This window comes from Electrona antarctica (assembly GCF_951216825.1).
Source record: "Electrona antarctica genome assembly, chromosome: 4".
In the NCBI taxonomy this organism is placed as follows: Eukaryota; Metazoa; Chordata; class Actinopteri; order Myctophiformes; family Myctophidae; genus Electrona; species Electrona antarctica.
Window position 1 is genome coordinate 15,611,616 of NC_136809.1, and position 18,167 is coordinate 15,629,782.

At 45.2% G+C, this 18,167-nt stretch overlaps 1 protein-coding gene across 1 annotated transcript in view; it reads right to left on the minus strand.

Moving 5' to 3' along the window:
• The window catches only part of cacng2b (calcium channel, voltage-dependent, gamma subunit 2b), a gene marked incomplete at both ends in the record, with an annotated part of 65,693 nt that continues 47,526 nt past the window's right edge, over positions 1-18,167 (minus strand). The window contains 2 exons of the mRNA XM_079498277.1: positions 1-533; positions 5,329-5,469. Of these exons, the coding sequence (XP_079354403.1) occupies positions 1-533; positions 5,329-5,469 (674 nt within the window). The remainder of the gene's footprint in view (positions 534-5,328; positions 5,470-18,167) is intronic.

The following is an 18,167-nucleotide window of genomic DNA, read 5'->3' on the forward strand; positions in this document are numbered from 1 at the left end:
TCATACGGGCGTTGTGCGTCGGTTGGCGGCGTTGCCGTGTCCCCCTGAGTCTTTCAGGTCCTTCTGGATGCAGTTGTGGACCTGCAGGAAGTTGTGGTCCCTCTCCGTGGAGTTATAGGTGGCCGTGGGGGTGCCCGACTGGCCCTTGGGCAGCGTGTACATGGAGAGCTCGGTGGAGGGCAGCGCCCCGAAGGCTTTGAGGCCCACGGGCGAGGCCTCGCGGGAGTGCGAGGGGTCCGTGGAGCGGGACGAGGAGCGCGAACGGCGCCGGTAGCGATACCGGTAGCTGGGGATCCGCGTGATGGCCGCGCCCTGGAGGTAGTCGGCGGCGCGCGCGCCCACGCGCAGCTCTCGGTGGCGGTCGATGAACATGTGCACGGCCAGCACGCCCACCATCTCGGCCATGATGAAGGACAGGGCGCCGAAGTAGAAGGACCAGCCGTAGGAGTAGCTGTTCTTCTTGGAGTCGCTCTTGGACGGGTCCCCAGCGTTGGCTGATATGTACACGATGATCCCGATGATGTTGCTCAGACCTGGTGATGCAGAATTAGGCGTTAAAAATAAACCCTGCGTGAACACAGCTATATACTGTGAAACAGAAACAGTGTGCGTGGTTTTGTTTGGCTTATACTATGTGCTTAGTCATTGCAGTGGTTTTCTGACCTGCCCAAGGCACACCAATGGTCAAAACATCACACCCGTATTCTCTATGAAACAGCCAATAGCACTCAGTGTTCCTTGAGGGGGTTCCAGATGGACCGTTACACGTCTGTAGGCCTAACTCTGAGAGTGTACAGCGTGTGTACTGTGTATACACTCAGAGTTATGGGTACTGTGTATACACTCAGAGTTATGAGAGTGTACAGCGTGTGTACTGTGTATACACTCAGAGTTATGAGAGTGTACAGCGTGTGTACTGTGTATACACTCAGAGTTATGAGAGTGTACAGCGTGTGTACTGTGTATACACTCAGAGTTATGAGAGTGTACAGCGTGTGTACTGTGTATACACTCAGAGTGTACAGCGTGTGTACTGTGTATACACTCAGAGTTATGGGGAGTGTACAGCGTGTGTACTGTGTATACACTCAGAGTGTACAGCGTGTGTACTGTGTATACACTCAGAGTGTACAGCGTGTGTACTGTGTATACACTCAGAGTGTACAGCGTGTGTACTGTGTATACACTCAGAGTTATGGGGGTCCTTAAAGAGTTTGAGAACCACTGCTGAGCTGCCTGTGATCCTCACACTCCCGGCCTGTTCCACAATATGTTGCTTTGATGTAGATCTCTCTCGCACGCACGCATGCACGCACGCACGCACGCACGCACGCACGCACGCACGTACACACTCTGGGAAATGCTAGTTGAAACAGGAACTATTCATATATCCATAATGTTTTTATTTTATTTCTTCAAACTAATTATTTTCTCTCTCCTTCGGTGTCTGCCTGTGTATACCCTCCGTTGATCCCCCCCCCTTCCCAATTCAAATTCATATTGTCGTTTCCTCCTCCGTTTCTCACCTGACTATCACCTTCCCACTCACTCTCTCCCTCTGTTTTTATCTGCTTTGACAGGTTATTACTTATGTGCTCAGAGGGAGAGAGAGAGAGTGTCAGATATGCTGTCTGACAAATATTCAGACAGTCACGGGAGACAGTGAAGTATAAAAGGCTATGCGATCTTTCAATAGGTGGACAGTCAGGCCAAGAGACAGACAAAGACAGGCAGACAGACAGACAGAAATGCAGAGAGACATAATTGCAGACAGATAGAAAAGCACATAGTATAGAACAGACTGGCAAATGCACCACCGCAAAAAGCCACACTTATTTTCATGCTCGCTATTGTGACCCTATGCTATTTGACAATATCAAGGTTTTTTTCACTATTGCATAACACATAAAGCAAAGGACATTAGAATACAATACAAACAAAAGAAGTAAAAAATAAAACGGAAAAATTAGAATAAAAATAAAGATCTCAATGAAAGGCAGCGGCAAACAGAAGGGTTATCAGCTGTTGTTTAAAAGAACTACGAGTTCTGGCCAAACAGGCAGTTTCTTCCAGAGTGTGTGTGTGTGTGTGTGTGTGTGTGTGTGTGTGTGTGTGTGTGTGTGTGTGTGTGTGTGTGTGTGTGTGTGTGTGTGTGTGTGTGTGTGTGTGGCATAAACGTTTAGTTGTGACTCTAGGGACAGAAAGCAGACCTGTCCCAGATGACCTGAGAGGTCTGGGTGGTTCATGATATCGCATATCAATATAAGTCAAAAGATGAGCTAATGTAGGTCAAATAGCATACGGTTATAGGGAACGTGCCCCGGAGAAGGGGGCAAGTGGCTTTATCGATGACGTGGTCTGGTCTAGAGAGAGACAAAAGACAAGTAAGAGACAGCGGTGTGAGGAGTGTGAAGACATGATTGGGATAGATGAGACCGGAAGAGTATCAGGGACACCTTATTTATAGAGTTTAATCCCAGTGGCCTCCTCACAGCCTAGCAACAGGGCAAGCGACGGAGAGTGAGAAAGGGAGAGCGAGGTACAGAGAGAGAGAGAGAGAGATAGAGAGAGAGAGAGAGAGAGAGAGAGAGAGAGAATTGTGTCCCTCAGTACTGAGAACACGGTAAACTAGTTATATGCTTATGCTACATGGCCTAGAACCAGAGAATGCAGAGGTCTTTGTACACACATACTGTACACAGAATACTGCCACTGCACTATAGAAGCACACGGGACATTACTGAGTGTCACTTTAACTCTGAGTTAAAGTAACATTCTCTGAGTTACAAACAAACGGATACATGAACACAGATCATTTGACTGTGTAACTCATAACATCGGCAATAGGCTGCGCTATCTGGGTATCTTTAACCTAATGACAAACACAGCGCACAGCAAATCAGTCAGAACAGAGATGTTAAAAACTCAACTAAAAGCAAGAGTAAAGAGGTGAGTCTTGAGGTGAGCTTTAAAAATTTCTACAGAGGGTGCGTGTCTGAGTTGAAATGGAAGTCTATTCCAGGCTGTAGGCCCATAGAAGCAGAAGGCTGCCTCACCATATTTTTTTGTAGACATTTTTTTAGGCACTTCAAGCAGGCCATCAGTGGAGGACCTGAGGGGCGGTTATAGGAACATATCTAGGGAGGCATTCGCGGAGGTAAGAAGGTGCAAGACCGTTTAGGGCTTTATAAACGAATACAATAATTTCTAATGGAAAAGAATACTTTTTGTGGATTGAACCATTATTGAGAAATGATTTATTTTTTAACAATAGGTCTATAGTACTGAAACAATAATTTTGAGTCAATTATAGTTTTGCTTTATTCATTAGGTAAAGTTTCGTGCATTTTGATCATAGATCCCGGGAGGAGATAGATTTGAACTGTTTTTCATATAATTCAAAATGGTGGGAGATCTAAAGGTCAGAGGTCAAAAGTCAGAACAGGAACGTTGTTCGGCATGAGGAGACGCATATGCGTATCAAAGTTTTATTGCCGGCGGTCAATGAGCTATGCCTGTTCAAAGTTTGCATTTTCAATTGAGTGCTATAGTGCCATCCTTTGGCCAATGGTTGTGGCCTTCGTGTCCTCTCCGTTTGGAATAGAACTCTACCATAACTACCGACTGCATGGTTCAGCTAGAACTGCTATTTTTTGTGGAAAAAGAAACAGAGAAAAGAAAAATCTGGACAATAAGGGACCAAGAAGTCCCTTCAGACTTGGTCCCTTAAAAAATTCTCAAACGTGCAACCATTAATCCTTTTTAACTTACTTACTTTTTTTTTTTTTTTTACGATTTTGTAACCCATTTTTCACCCCTGTGTCAATTATCTATTGTGATCCTGGGCTCTACACACCCACCGCCAACCTGGGGAGAGCAACGGACTTGAACTCATGCTTCCTTCATGCATGAGTGTCCAAGTTGCTCCTTTGCACCTGATAGGGGGGAGTTTCCCTGGTTGGACGTATCGCATGGAAGGAACACGTTATTCCAACCGGTTCCTTTCCCCTCCATCGCCTTTATTTTATATTTTTTATAGAGGGACAGACAGTAGGCTGGTAGAAAATGGGGAGAGAGATGGGGGGGTGACATGCAGTAAAGGCCGGAGTCGAACCCACGGCACATTGCCAGACTTGTGCTACCGGCCAAGGTGCCTGGACCGCTGAGCCACGGCCCAGGCCCTAATTAGATATTTCTAATTAGGCTTTAGATATTCTATTGTTTAGGTAATAGACTTTGGTAGGTATATGTGTTTTTTTTTTTGGGTTTAAACTCATATTGTTGCTGTGCGGTCAGCATATTTACATGATGATATCATATTCATTGATTGAAATGTTAATTAAAGTGCACTGTCCCAGAAATAAATAAATAAAGTAAAGTGTGATATGGCACCTAAATAAAAAAAAGGCATTCAACATGATGTTCCAGCGCCTCATTCCTAGGTTTTGAGAACGTGAAACAGAGCTGTTTGTGTTCCTAGGTTTGGAGAACGTCATGTGAAACAGAGCTGTTTGTGTGTGTTCCAGCGCCTCATTCCTAGGTTTGGAGAACGTCATGTGAAACAGAGCTGTTTGTGTGTGGAAAGAAACAACTCCAGTGAACCTGAGAAACACACTTCACTCACGGCACGTTCACTTATAGTTCTCGTAGTCAAAAAAGAACCATAAATTGTCACCTCGTTTGCCCCATCATGGTCTCATTCTCTCCCTCCTTCTGTCTGTCTTCCTCCCTAACATCCCCCCCCCCCCCGTGTTGATTGCTGCGTCGCGCTGTGAGCTTGTAGATCGGCTATTTTCAGCATGTGTAAAATCAGCCATTACGACGGCATCAAGGCCCGCAAAAACACATTTACTAAATCAACTGTAGATTTAGACCTACACCAATACACCAAAATGTTCCAGGTGAGTAAAATGTGACTAAAACTAAATTTATTTATTTAGCGAATGCAAAGTCCTTTAGCCAAGCGGTTGCCTCCTGGTCTGCTGTATGGAGGGTGATTAATCCTCCTTCCAGTCTTTGGAGAGGACAAACTTCTATGATGTGCTCCATAGTTTGCTCCTCACCACACGCACACAGTGGGCTTGGGCTACTGGACAATGGATCAGCGTTCACGTCGCGTCCTCCGTCAGTACCCGGGCCCGCCCGGGGAAACTAATGATCCCACCAGCAGACTAAATTCGAAGAGACGACGCCTGAGAGCCAAGTCAAAGATTCCTAGTCACAGTCCCAAAGCCGACTAAAACTAAATGAAAACAATTCAAGAGACTATGCTGTCAACATCAACACTGCCCCTCACTCATTCCCTCCCTCCCTCCGTCCCTGCTGTACCTGCGGAGACAAAGAGGATGCCAGAGCTGAGGATGATGTTGTGCCGTGACTTGTAGAACTCGCTGCCGGCGATGCACAGACCCCCCATGAAGAGCAGGATCACACTCAGGATGGGGAAGATACTGGAGGCTCGCACCGCACCTGCTCGCACGCGCACACGCACACACGCACGCACACACACACACACACACACACACACACACACACACACACACACACACACACACACACACACACACACACACACACACACACACACAGAGAGAGAGAGAATAATGATTATTTATTTATATGAACCACTTAAGCTCTATATCGTCGCTGCAGGGCAGAAACCTCTCATCTCCATATTTTAACTTTTTGTGTTTTTCCGTAAATTAACGGTAATAATGGCCTACTTGATGCTAGAGCAGGGGTATTCAAGTAGATTAGGCAGGCGGCCACAAACGTAGAATGATTGTGTTAGGGGTGGGGGTGCAGCATGCACACAAAAGCCCTTGAATAATGGAATATGATTAAAGCTCTGTGATTATGGTAATCTCACACTTGATATAGCACCCACCATACCTGTAACTTTCAGTAACCCTCGAATCAAAAAACCTTAATTTTATTTAAAAACATTTTTTTGGATAAATTGCTCCAGGTGCCACAAGAAAGGTCCCCGCGGGCCGCGTTTGGCCTGTGGGGCGCCAGTTGAATATCCCTACAGGTGCTACAGCGTCACACCAAAAAGGTAGGATATCCGCAAGGTCTAAACGCAAATTAACACGTTTTGAGCTTGTAGATCTGCTACTTTTGCTATTTTTTAATTTGAATCGTGAAAAGTAACAGTTTTGGACATATGAGGTAGGTTTCCACCCGACAGAGACAATTTACTGTTGGGAATGCATGTCCCACCAGGGTATGCAATGTACCTGGTGTAACGGGTACCGGCTGTACCCGTTAGAGAACGCAGTGCGATACTCATTATCACTAGTACTAATAAAGCTAGATATTACATTATTACTTTATATACCGGTAAGACGCCTGAGGGCGATCAATCTGTTTTCACCTGTAACGTTACCTGTGGTCTGTGCTGATGTCATAACTATGGGCTTACCTTGCTATACAATGTTTTTTCCCACAAGTGTCAGCCCCTGGCACTGGCACCAAAATTACGCAGGCACCGGAACTTTCTCAGATATATTTATGTATTTTACAGTATAATTTCCCTAGGACCCAACAGCATTCATTTAGCAGTATATGTTTGTACGTATACAAAGACAAACCAGGTGTCGCGCGGTCACAAAAAAACTTCCTAAAACGAACGTCACACAGTATGACTCTAAGTATGCAGGTTGGGAACACTTGTGGGGTCAAGGACATTGCAGTGCAGTGCAGACTGAGAGAAAGCAGGTATATATAGAAGTAGCCTATATGGTGAGCCTAGATTTCTGTAAACCTCCTTTTCCCCTCTGTGCTCTCTATCTGTGTTGAGCATCTCTCCTCCATTAGACTATCTGTCCTCTCTCTCTCTCTCTCTCTCTCTCTCTCTCTCTATTCCCCTATCACTTCATCTCTCTCTTTTTGTCCACTGCTGTCCTCTTTCCCTGTGCTATCAGTCTGTCCATCAGTTGTCCATCCATTTGTCCTCTGAGTGCCTGACTGGTAGACTGACTGGCCTGTATTGTTCCGCTCCAAGGCAGCCATACAATGTCACATTCCCAAAGTTTGAATGGGTTTTTTTTTTTTTTGTTTGTCTCTTTTACAGCTTGGCGCCTAAACAAGCCCTAACATGGAACCCACAGGGCAAGCGGAAAAGGGGTCGCCCTAGAAACACCTGGCGCAGAGACCTGGAGGCGGACATCAAGACTATGAAGACGACCTGGAACCAACAGGAGAGAACAGCCCAAGACAGAGATGCCTGGAGATCGCTTGTTGACGGCCTATGCCCCAGAAGGGGCAGAAGGCGTAAGTAAGTAAGTAAAGTAAAGTAAGAGTACGCCACCTCCTATGCATGCCGCCACGCCAGCAGCTCACCGTGTTTTGTCAGCGCTGACTCACGTCTTATATTTAACTACGTAACAGGAACGCTACTCCACCCCCTCCACCTTTTTCATTTTCGAGAAGATTCCTCGTACCACCAGAGGTGGTATATGATCATCACCGGTAGGCGTACCACAAGGAACCACAGGTTTCCAAAAAAATGGGAAACATTTGTGGATCGTTATTTTATTATTTTCATTATTGTCTTTTGGGTGTAGACAGAGCTAAAACGTTTGGGATCCACTGGTCTAGATGAGAGGTTAGTAAGCAACACATAACATTAAAGAACGACTTTGCCACTTTTCAACCTACCTTCAAATAATTGGTCCACATTAATGTTCATGATAAAAGTCCACAATACCTCCTATGAGCCACAGTCTGTGTCTCATAGGATGGCAGTTCAGAAACATGTCCACCAGAGACATCATCGATGGGGAATCCAAGCTAATAGAAACTGCAGGCTTTCTATTCCTGACAAGTTGCAATGTGATAATGGAAGCCATCAATCTTGGAATAATACAATATCTAAATATAGATTTTAAAAAAAATCTATTTATTTTCATTTATTTTAATCTGCCCAACAATAATGTCACTGGAAGACGTGTTTCAGAACTGCCCACAGCCCTCCTAAGAGACACAGACCGAGTAGAAAGAATGCTGGTATTTGTACCAATTATATGCAGATAAGTTGAAAAGTGGTGAAGTGGTCATGTTGTGACTTGTGTCATCTTGTGGCTAATATGGGGGGTCTATGGCACAAACTATTTTCAGTACATATTACAAATATTTACAAGAAATAAATGACAGAAAGAAAAAAAAGCCCAAAGTTGCTTATAGCGGACTTGGCAACACTGCCAGGGTCAGGGACCCCACTTACTGTACGCTTACATCATGGTGTACTACTGTATAAGGCCAGCCTTATGCAGCCTGCCATGTTTTCCCCTGCTGTAGCATACATCGGGGGTGGGCAACTTTGATGATGGAGAGGGCAATAGTTCCACACTCACTCACACTCAATCTACAAGCTCAAAACATGTCGCAATGTGACACGTTTTGAGCTTGTAGATTGGCTATTTTTGCTATATTTGGATTGAAATCCTGATTTTTTGCTATTTTTTAATTGGAATCCAAAAAAGTTAAAATTTGTATTGAATTTCAAATGCCTTTAATTATTCCAACCAAAAAATAACACTTGTTCTAATGTGGCAGGGCTTTTCCTTGTGGCTGGCCTCCCTCTGGAATGCACTGTATATTGTTTCACCAACTTCTAATAAACATGGTCTTGTAGATGTATTCACCTTTCGGCGTGGATAGCATCGTTCCCAACTTGCATTGTTCCTGAGTAGGCTGGTGCCCAATGCACACAAAATTAAAATAACCATATACTAAAACATAGCAGATAGAACCTTTGAGCTTTGACCACCAATTTCTAACCAGTTCAGTTTTGTGCAAAATCTCTGTATGTCTGTTATTCACAAACTTCGAGAACCATCCGCCCGACTGACTTCAAACTCGGCACGCTCGTCGCTGCCAACCCGAGGGACATGTCTTCAAGTCGTTGGATAGGAAGTTGTCCAGAACCGCTGATCTGGATTATAAGCCCATATGGCATATATGGAGATCCATTTGTCCAGAACTGAAGATCCGAATGGACAGCCCAAAAATATAATGCCCATGGCTTTGTCGGTGGAGACTTAATAAATAGAGGAAGACACACAAATAGATTAAAATCGAGCAGGAGATAAGATGGAGGGGACAAAGGACGATATGAGAGAGAGAGTCAAGTCATCTGTATTTATAAAGCACATTTAAAAACAACAGAAGTCAACCTAAAGCGATGTTCAATCGAGAGACAAATAGGCCTATTATACGGTACAATATGTTTATGTGTGTCACGTAGTGGTGTCGTGGGGACCCAAAAGTAGGACAGCCAGGCAGTGTCAAAAACCCATGGTTGGGTGTTTTATGAAGTGAACACAGAACAGATACACAAATGAGTACCCTATAGAGCGTCGCAGTCCCGTCGCAGTCCCGCCCCCTACCAGGGCCCAGGAAATGATTCTCCGTTCATTTTCCTCATAGACATTTCAGAAAGTATATTATTTAAAGACGTGGACAAAGCCAACTCGAGTCGTGACAAATCATGACAACAAACACAATTTTTTGGGCCGAACAAATAATTAGAAAGAAGAAAAAAACGGCAGGTTACTTTGTTTGTTGTTTTTCTTCTTTGTAATTATTTGTTTGGTCCAAAATATTGTTTGTGTTGTCATGAGTTGTCACGACTCGAGTTGGCTTTGTCCGCGGCGTAACCGTCTTTAAATAAATACTTTTTGAAATGTCTATGGGAAAAATGCATTTGGATTCATTTCCTGGGCCATGGTAGGGGGCGGGACTGCGACGCTCTATAGTGATCCAACAGTGACACATGAGGGCTGATTACACATGAGAAACACCTGGGGAAGACAAGAACATAGAACCATGAAAACTAGAACATGAACATAACACATATACTGTAGAACTACAAGACCTAAACAAGGCGGGCACAGTCTGACTGTGACAATGTGTCATATTTGGGCCAAAGCTGTGCATAGATGATCACACAGTGTTTTTAAAAAAAACCCCATGTAACCCATTTTTCACCCCTGTGTCAATTATCTAATGTGATCCTGGGCTCTATACACACCCTCCGCCAACCTGGGGAGAGCAACAGACTTGAATGACTTGAAAGACTTATGCTTCCTTCATGCATGAGTGTCCAAGTTGCTCCTTTACAACTGACAGGGGGGAGTTTCCCTGGTTGGACGTAGCACGTGGAAGGAACACGTTATTCCAACCAGTTCCTTTCCCCTCCATCAGGTGCCCCGGCTGGCCAGGGGGAGGCAGTTTAGAGACCAGGATTACTGCATGTTTTTTGTGAGGGTACCTACCCTAGGGGACACGGGGAGAACATGCAAACTCCACACAGAAAGGCCCTTTCGCCAACCCCGCCTCGGGTATGGGCACTGATGACGCAGTGTTGTGCAAGTTGTGAGCTTGTAGATCAGCAATTTTGGACATTGATATTCCCAGCATATACTGTAGGAATGTTAGGATCAAGTGGTTAAAATGAACTAGTTCATAGTTCACAGTTCTGAATTTCGACAGAAGTTCACAGTCCTAAATAAAATGAACTAGTTCATGTTTATTTCTCCAAGCTATTCTCTTTCAATAGAAGCTCATTTTACCATCCATACCATTCGTTTCCTCCTTAGACATTCTTGCTTGCTTTCCCCATAACGGTTTCTCCTCTCCAGTCTCTCTGAAGGCAGTGGTTCTCAAACATTTTCATGTCAAGGACCCCCACATTGATATGTATTTGGCCCCATTTTGAGAAGCACTGCTATAAGGCTGTCTTGTGAACATTTCACTTGGTGAAGTGGATCAAATATTAAGGTGACCTCAGAACTGGCATACTGCCAGGCTCCCTCTCCTCTCCTCTCCTCTCCTCTCCTCTCCTCTCCTCTCCTCTCCTCTCCTCTCCTCTCCTCTCCTCTCCTCTCCTCTCCTCTCCTCTATAACCTACAGTATGTGCATTAACCCTGTTTTCCCCTCTCTCTCTCTCTCTCTCTCTCTCTCTCTCTCTCTCTCTCTCTCTCTCTCTCTCTCTCTCTCCCCCCCCACATAAAGTACAGTATATGCAGTTTATCTGGTGTAAGAAAAATTGCCTATACGCACAAACGTACACATGCATGATAGCACGCTCACCCGTGGACCAGCATGGCTAAAAACACATGACACTGGCTTTGAGGCAACGGGCCCGAACGGCTCTCTTTTGGCTTTTTTGTTTTATTGTTTTACCGTGTCTCAATGTGATGATGTAATGTGTTTTAGTATGATTATGCTGTGGTCTTATGTCTGGAGCACTGGACCAAACAAATTTACCCGTGCAGGATAGTAAACATTCAACCAACCGACTTCAAATTGGGCCCACGTGTCGCAGACGCAGACTGCATATACCCGTCGTCCAGACGCCAAAAAGGCTCTGGAGTCTGGACACGGCCCAAACGAGCCAATACTATACCTAACCTAGCTAACTCTAAACGTCTTTTATTTCTCTTGTGAGGACCAGGAACATTGTCCTCACAATAGCCATTTCTCGAATTCTACTAATATACTCGTGGGGACATGTGGCCCCTTGTAGAAATACAAGTACACCCACTCATGCATGCACACACTATAATTGCACACATGCATGTGCCGGAGAGCTTTACACCTATACAGTACAATGGTGTAATGCATTGTACAAGTTGAGGTTGTGAAATATGTAGTTTGTAGGATGACAAAGAGTAGGATATACAGTAGGAACATCAGGAGAGAAGGGGGGGGGGGATGATATGAGCAGAGAGGAAACTGTGGGCACACAGTTCTCTGTGAAGCTAGCTTTGCCCCAAGCAATCCCCGTTTCTCTCTCTCAGACTCAGTCTCTCTCTTTCTCTCTCTCTCTTTATTTATCTCTCTCTTTCTTTCTTTATCTCTTTCTTTCTCTCTTTCTTTCTTTACTTGTTCTCTCTTTCCTTCATTCCTCTCAGCTCTAGCGCTGTGAGCACAGGACAGCTCAAATGGAAGATTTTCAGTCAATGCATTGGCCTGGAGGAACACACTGCCACCATTCACATCAGAGTGCACGCACGCACGCACACACACACACACACACACACACACACACACACACACACACACACACAGACAGACAGACAGACAGACAGACAGACAGACAGACAGACAGACAGACAGACAGACAGACAGACAGACAGACAGACAGACAGACAGACAGACAGACAGACAGACAGACAGACAGACAGACCAAAAGATAGATTGCGAATAGATGGATAAGGTACTGTACCACTTTTTATTCAGTTACTGTAAAGGAACAGGGAGGGTTGGATGTGATATTCATGTGGGTGTGCAGCCGGAGGCTGACAGGTAATGCGTCCAGGTGACAGATGAACACATCAAAGTGACAGGATGTCCTCTCTTGGCTATATAGTGTTTGCCGGCTACTGGCAATTAGGATCGGCGCTTCCCGACAAAGAATGTAGGAAGTGTTCATGGCCCACCCATCTGACCACTTTGGTCGGCGTCAATTTTAACGATCAAGTGTTGTATTCTGCCTTGGATCAACAGAACAAACATATATATATATCCTGTCACTTTGATGTGTTCATCTGTCACCTGGACGCATTACCTGTCAGCCTCCGGCTGCACACCCACATGAATATCACATCCAATCCTCCCTGTTCCTTTACATTACCTGTCAGCCACCGGCTGCACACCCACATGAATATCACATCCAATCCTCCCTGTTCCTTTACATTACCTGTCAGCCACCGGCTGCACACCCACATGAATATCACATCCAATCCTCCCTGTTCCTTTACATTACCTGTCAGCCACCGGCTGCACACCCACATGAATATCACATCCAACCCTCCCTGTTCCTTTACATTACCTGTCAGCCACCGGCTGCACACCCACATGAATATCACATCCAATCCTCCCTGTTCCTTTACATTACCTGTCAGCCACCGGCTGCACACCCACATGAATATCACATCCAATCCTCCCTGTTCCTTTACAGTAACTGAATAAAAAGTGGTACAGTACCTTATCCATCTATTCGCAAATGTTTTTGCCAATTATTTGGGGGCCCATACCCTTGTAATAATCTTCACGACCGGCAGATTTAGTACAGTATAAACTGGCAGCTTCATACTGTAGCAATGGCAACAGAACCAGAGTGAAACACACACACACACACACACACACACACACACACACACACACACACACACACACACACACACACACACACACACACACACACACACACACACACACACACACACACACACACACACACACACACACACACACAACCTCTTCTTTATCACGCTCGCTCACTTATATTTCCATCCCTCCTCCCAGCGCTTGGTTGGTTCTGCTGCAGTGTGTGCGTGTGTGTGTGTGTGTGTGTGTGTGACTGTGTGTGTGTGTGTGTGTGTGTGTGTGTGTGTGCGTGCGTGCGTGTGCGTGTGTGAGTGAGCGTGTGCGTGTCTCTCTGACTTATGGTTTCATTAGCTGCAGCAAAGGAGAGCCTTGTAATTGTGGCTGAGTTATAGAGACGGGGCTGGACACCCAATAGGGGAGCTCCCTGGGTGCATGCATAGCATACACGCGTGCACACACAGTCATACACACACATACAGTACATACACACACATACAGTACATACATATGCATACAGTACAACAAAGTAATTCATACACGGACACAACACAGTGACACGTAAGCACACAATAGTGCACGCACATACGCGCGCGCGCACGCGCACACACACACACACACACACACACACACACACACACACACACACACACACACACACACACACACACACACACACACACACACACACACACACACAACTCAGTGGGCTACAAAGAGAACACACTCATCGATCGGCCTCCCACTCTCTCTCTCTCTCTCTCTCTCTCTCTCTCTCTCTCTCTCTCTCTCTCTGTCTCTCTCGCCCTCTATATCCTTCAGTTCTTCTCCACTGGGGTTCTTCCAATACACACTTCCACAACCCACAGAGATCAGATCTCACACACACTCATGTGTCATGTGTCATGTGTCCGTGTATGAACCCAGGCAACTTTGTGCGTGCGTGCGTGCGTGCGTGCGTGTGTGCACTGTATTCAATACAGTATAATGTGCACAATTACACATAAACAAACATATGAAATGAAAATGCTGTGTCAAATGTGAGATGCAATACATCCTGTTCAATAACACAACTCTAAACCTTGATGGCTGCTCAAAAACAGAAATGTATAAGTCAATTTTCTGACCCATCCCTATCCTTTGTACCCCACATAAAAAAAGCATTACAAAATCTGCCTTCTTGCATCTGTGCAACTTAGCCAGAATCTGTCCAATATGTTCACTTCCCGACGCCATAACCCTTTGTACTCGCTTTCATCACCTCAAGAATATCTAGACTACTGCAATGCTCTCTTCTCCGGTTTACCATCAACACCAGCAACAAATGGCCTTAGTCTAGTCCAAAATGCAGCAGGAAAAGTTAATTCGACCGCATCACACCAACACTCATACCACTACACACTGGCTGCCCATACAGGCCAGAGCCCACTTCAAGGTGCTCTTCATCACCTATAAAGCCCTACACGGACTTGCTCCATCCTCCATGTCCCGCTTAATAGAACTATACATCCCTGTACGTGTACAACCACTGCCCTCCCAGGATGCCGGAAAACTCACAGTCACAAAACATAATAAAAGAACGGTTGGGGGGACAGGGCATTCACACATGGTGCCCCCTGACTCTGGCTGTTAGAGATGCCAACTCTCTGGACATGTTTTAATCTAGGCTAAAAACCCATCTTTTTTCCCTGCACTATATGGTTCCCCCTAGTTTCATTGAAACCATTGTTATGTTCACCTTGTTCTGCCCTGTGGTTTTAAAACACTGTGTTGGATTTTCTTTTCTTTTTTTCTTCTTTCTTCTTCTTTCGTTTGTTCTTTTTTGATGATTTTTAGCTGTGTACTACAGCAGGGGTTCTCAACCTGTGGGCCGCGACCCCTCTGGGGGTCGCCAAATTATTTTGGGGGGTCCCCAAATTATTTTCACAAAAAAAAACCTTTTTTTTTGCTGCAACTGAATGGCTGGAAAATGGAAATGAAGAGTTTACATATAGTACACATATACACCTTCCCTAATGATTATCTGGTTTCAGTATTTATTTATGGTGTATTGTCTCTATTATTAAGGTTAAGGTAGCAGTCAATTTATATTGGGGGCCGGGAGGGGGCGGGGCAGGGGTCCCGAGGCACTGCCAAAGCATCTCCGGGGGTCCCCGGCCAAAAACGTTGAGAACCCCTGTACTACAGCATGGTAATTGTTTTATCCATGTTTGCTGGCACATTTTACTGTGTTTTACTGTGTTTCCTTGTGTTTTTGCTGTGTTTTTGTTGTATCCTTGCTGTGAGACCCCTTGCGGTGCCGTTGCACTATATTATAAATAATAGTTGCACTACTATAAATAAAAAATAAACTAAAACTGAAACTGAACCGAGTTTATTAAAGGGGTGTTGCAGGAAACAAGCGCGCGCACGCACGCACGCACGCACGCACGCACGCACGCACGCACGCACGCACGCACGCACGCACGCACGCACGCACGCACGCACGCACACACGCACACACACACACACACACACGTCAACTGCCTATCATCGCTGATATTAAAGCGAACCTTGTATCTACCATGCACATTTCAACATTTCCTTTTTCCGTACATTTGTCACACAAAAGTACTGAAACTAGTTGATCTACAAGCTCACATTGCGGCGTGATGCAAGACATTCTGAGCTTGTGGATCACCTATCTCACTATTTTAAAATGTTGGCTAGAATAAGAATACAAAAAGGAAGGGTTTTGGACATACTGTACAGCAACATATTGGCTATTTGCATGGCAATGCAAAAAGCCTGTCATGGTTGGGGTGGAGGAATGTGGCGCTCATTAACATAATCCTATTACTCATCCAAACGTTTTACCCACATGTCAGAGCAGCTGTTCCAAAAATAACTGCAGTGACATCAGCGCGCCAGATGATGTCATCAAACGGTGACGTTGTGTGATCCAGAGTATTAGCATTATGTATATGAGAATGCAGCCGTCTAATTATAGCAACGGCAGGACTGCACCCTACTTCCACTTCAAAGCATGCAGACCAAATCAGACCTGATTTGTGTGTGTGTGTGTGTGTGTGTGTGTGTGTGTGTGTGTGTGTGTGTGTGTGTGTGTGTGTGTGTGTGTGTGTGTGTGTGTGTGTGTGTGTGTGTGTGTGTGTGTGTGTGTCTTGTTCAAGTGACTTACTGTATAGGCCCCAAGCTAAAGACATGGCCATATCTAATCCCATACAAGGGCTCAGCTACAGATAACACACACACACACACACACACACACACACACACACACACACACACACACACACACACACACACACACACACACACACACACACACACACACACACACACACACACACACACACACACAGTCACACACACACACACACACACACACACACGTGTGTGTGCACGCATGCAAACAAAGCACTCAGGCACTGATAGCCTTCACTTCACACTTCATCACCCCTGAATCAAAGTCCCAAAGCAAACAAACAGTCCCACAGTCTGGTACCATTACTGCACCAACTGGACCTCTCTGACAACACCACGGATTTGAAGTTGAGAGGTTACAAACGTAACCAAATGTACCCGGGTCCTATACTGAACCCTGCTGGCAATTGGACAGACTACGCAAGAGATACAACAAAACTCCAGCAACTACACAGTCAAATCTTTAGTGTTCATTCATCTCTGCCAGTGCACCTCAAAACAATCAAGCTTACAGGAATAAACCAAGCGCACCCTTTCCAAGCTCTAGTGTTTTGCTGTTGTCTATTCACTTCTCAGTGATCTGCTCTGATGTTGAGCCTGCTGACTGTATCCGCTCATTTGCGAACACACACACACACACACACACACACACACACACACACACACACACACACACACACACACACACACACACACACACACACACACACACACACACACACACACACAACGACCGTTTCCATTTCCGTATCTCAACATTAGAAGTGTTGTTGTTTTTTTGGGCATGTAACAATTCATTGAATCCAGTACCATTTAAAAGAGGGCACCTTTTATCATGATGAACATGTACAGTATGATGATGAAGTCACCCACTTGGCGTCATTGACATTGATGTACGGAAGAATTTTCGTCATACAAAGTCCATAGACTTGGTCACACACATGCATGACGTCAAAGCCAGACATTGGAGGGGCTAGTAGCGCCCTTCAAAATGTGTGCGCGTAAAATCACCTGAACACATCACATCAAGGACCTCTATAGTCAGCCTACAGCAGTGGTTCCCAAACCTTTTCACGTCAAGGACCCCCAAATTGACACTAATTAGCCCACGGACCCCCATTTGAAAAGATATGCCAGGGACCCCCATGTTATAATTTTTTTACGGCTCTAGCAGTGATTCTCAACCTGTTTGGACCACCAGTTTGACATGCATTAGTCTACGGACCCCCATTTAATGGCATTTCTATCTCTGGGACCCCCAATTTATTTTGTAAAATCAATGTCATTTTAACTCTGAGTTACAGACCCATAAGGGTCCACTATCATTTAGCTGGGGACCCCCTGGAACTCCCTCAAGGACCCCTGGGGGAACCACTGGCCTACAGTATATATAAGGCGATACAGGGTAACCAAGTAGAAGAGAAACAGATTAAAAGGAACACTGAAGGAGCCATGTTGCGATGGACAGAGCTGCAGGAGGACCAAGAAGACTGTATCGTTCTGCTGTGGCAGTGGGACACATGCTTTACGCATTTGAAGGGTACATTGAAGCCCTATACCTTAAGCTTAAGGTGTACGCTTTCAACACATGGACTTTGCGATGGACGGAGTTTCCCCCTGTGACAACTAGTAAGGAATATGCTGTCGACCCTCCTCCAATGGTCGCTGAACGTGTGTTCAGCGTGTGTTCAGCTGTGTTGATAGAAGATGTTATTACTTGCGAGTACTGTGGTCGTGCTCGTACATGCACATATATGATCGGAGGTATATAATGATGTTGATGGTGACGTAATTAAGATATGTGTCAATGTCGGGTTATAACTGGCTGTCGATGGTGACGTAAGTAG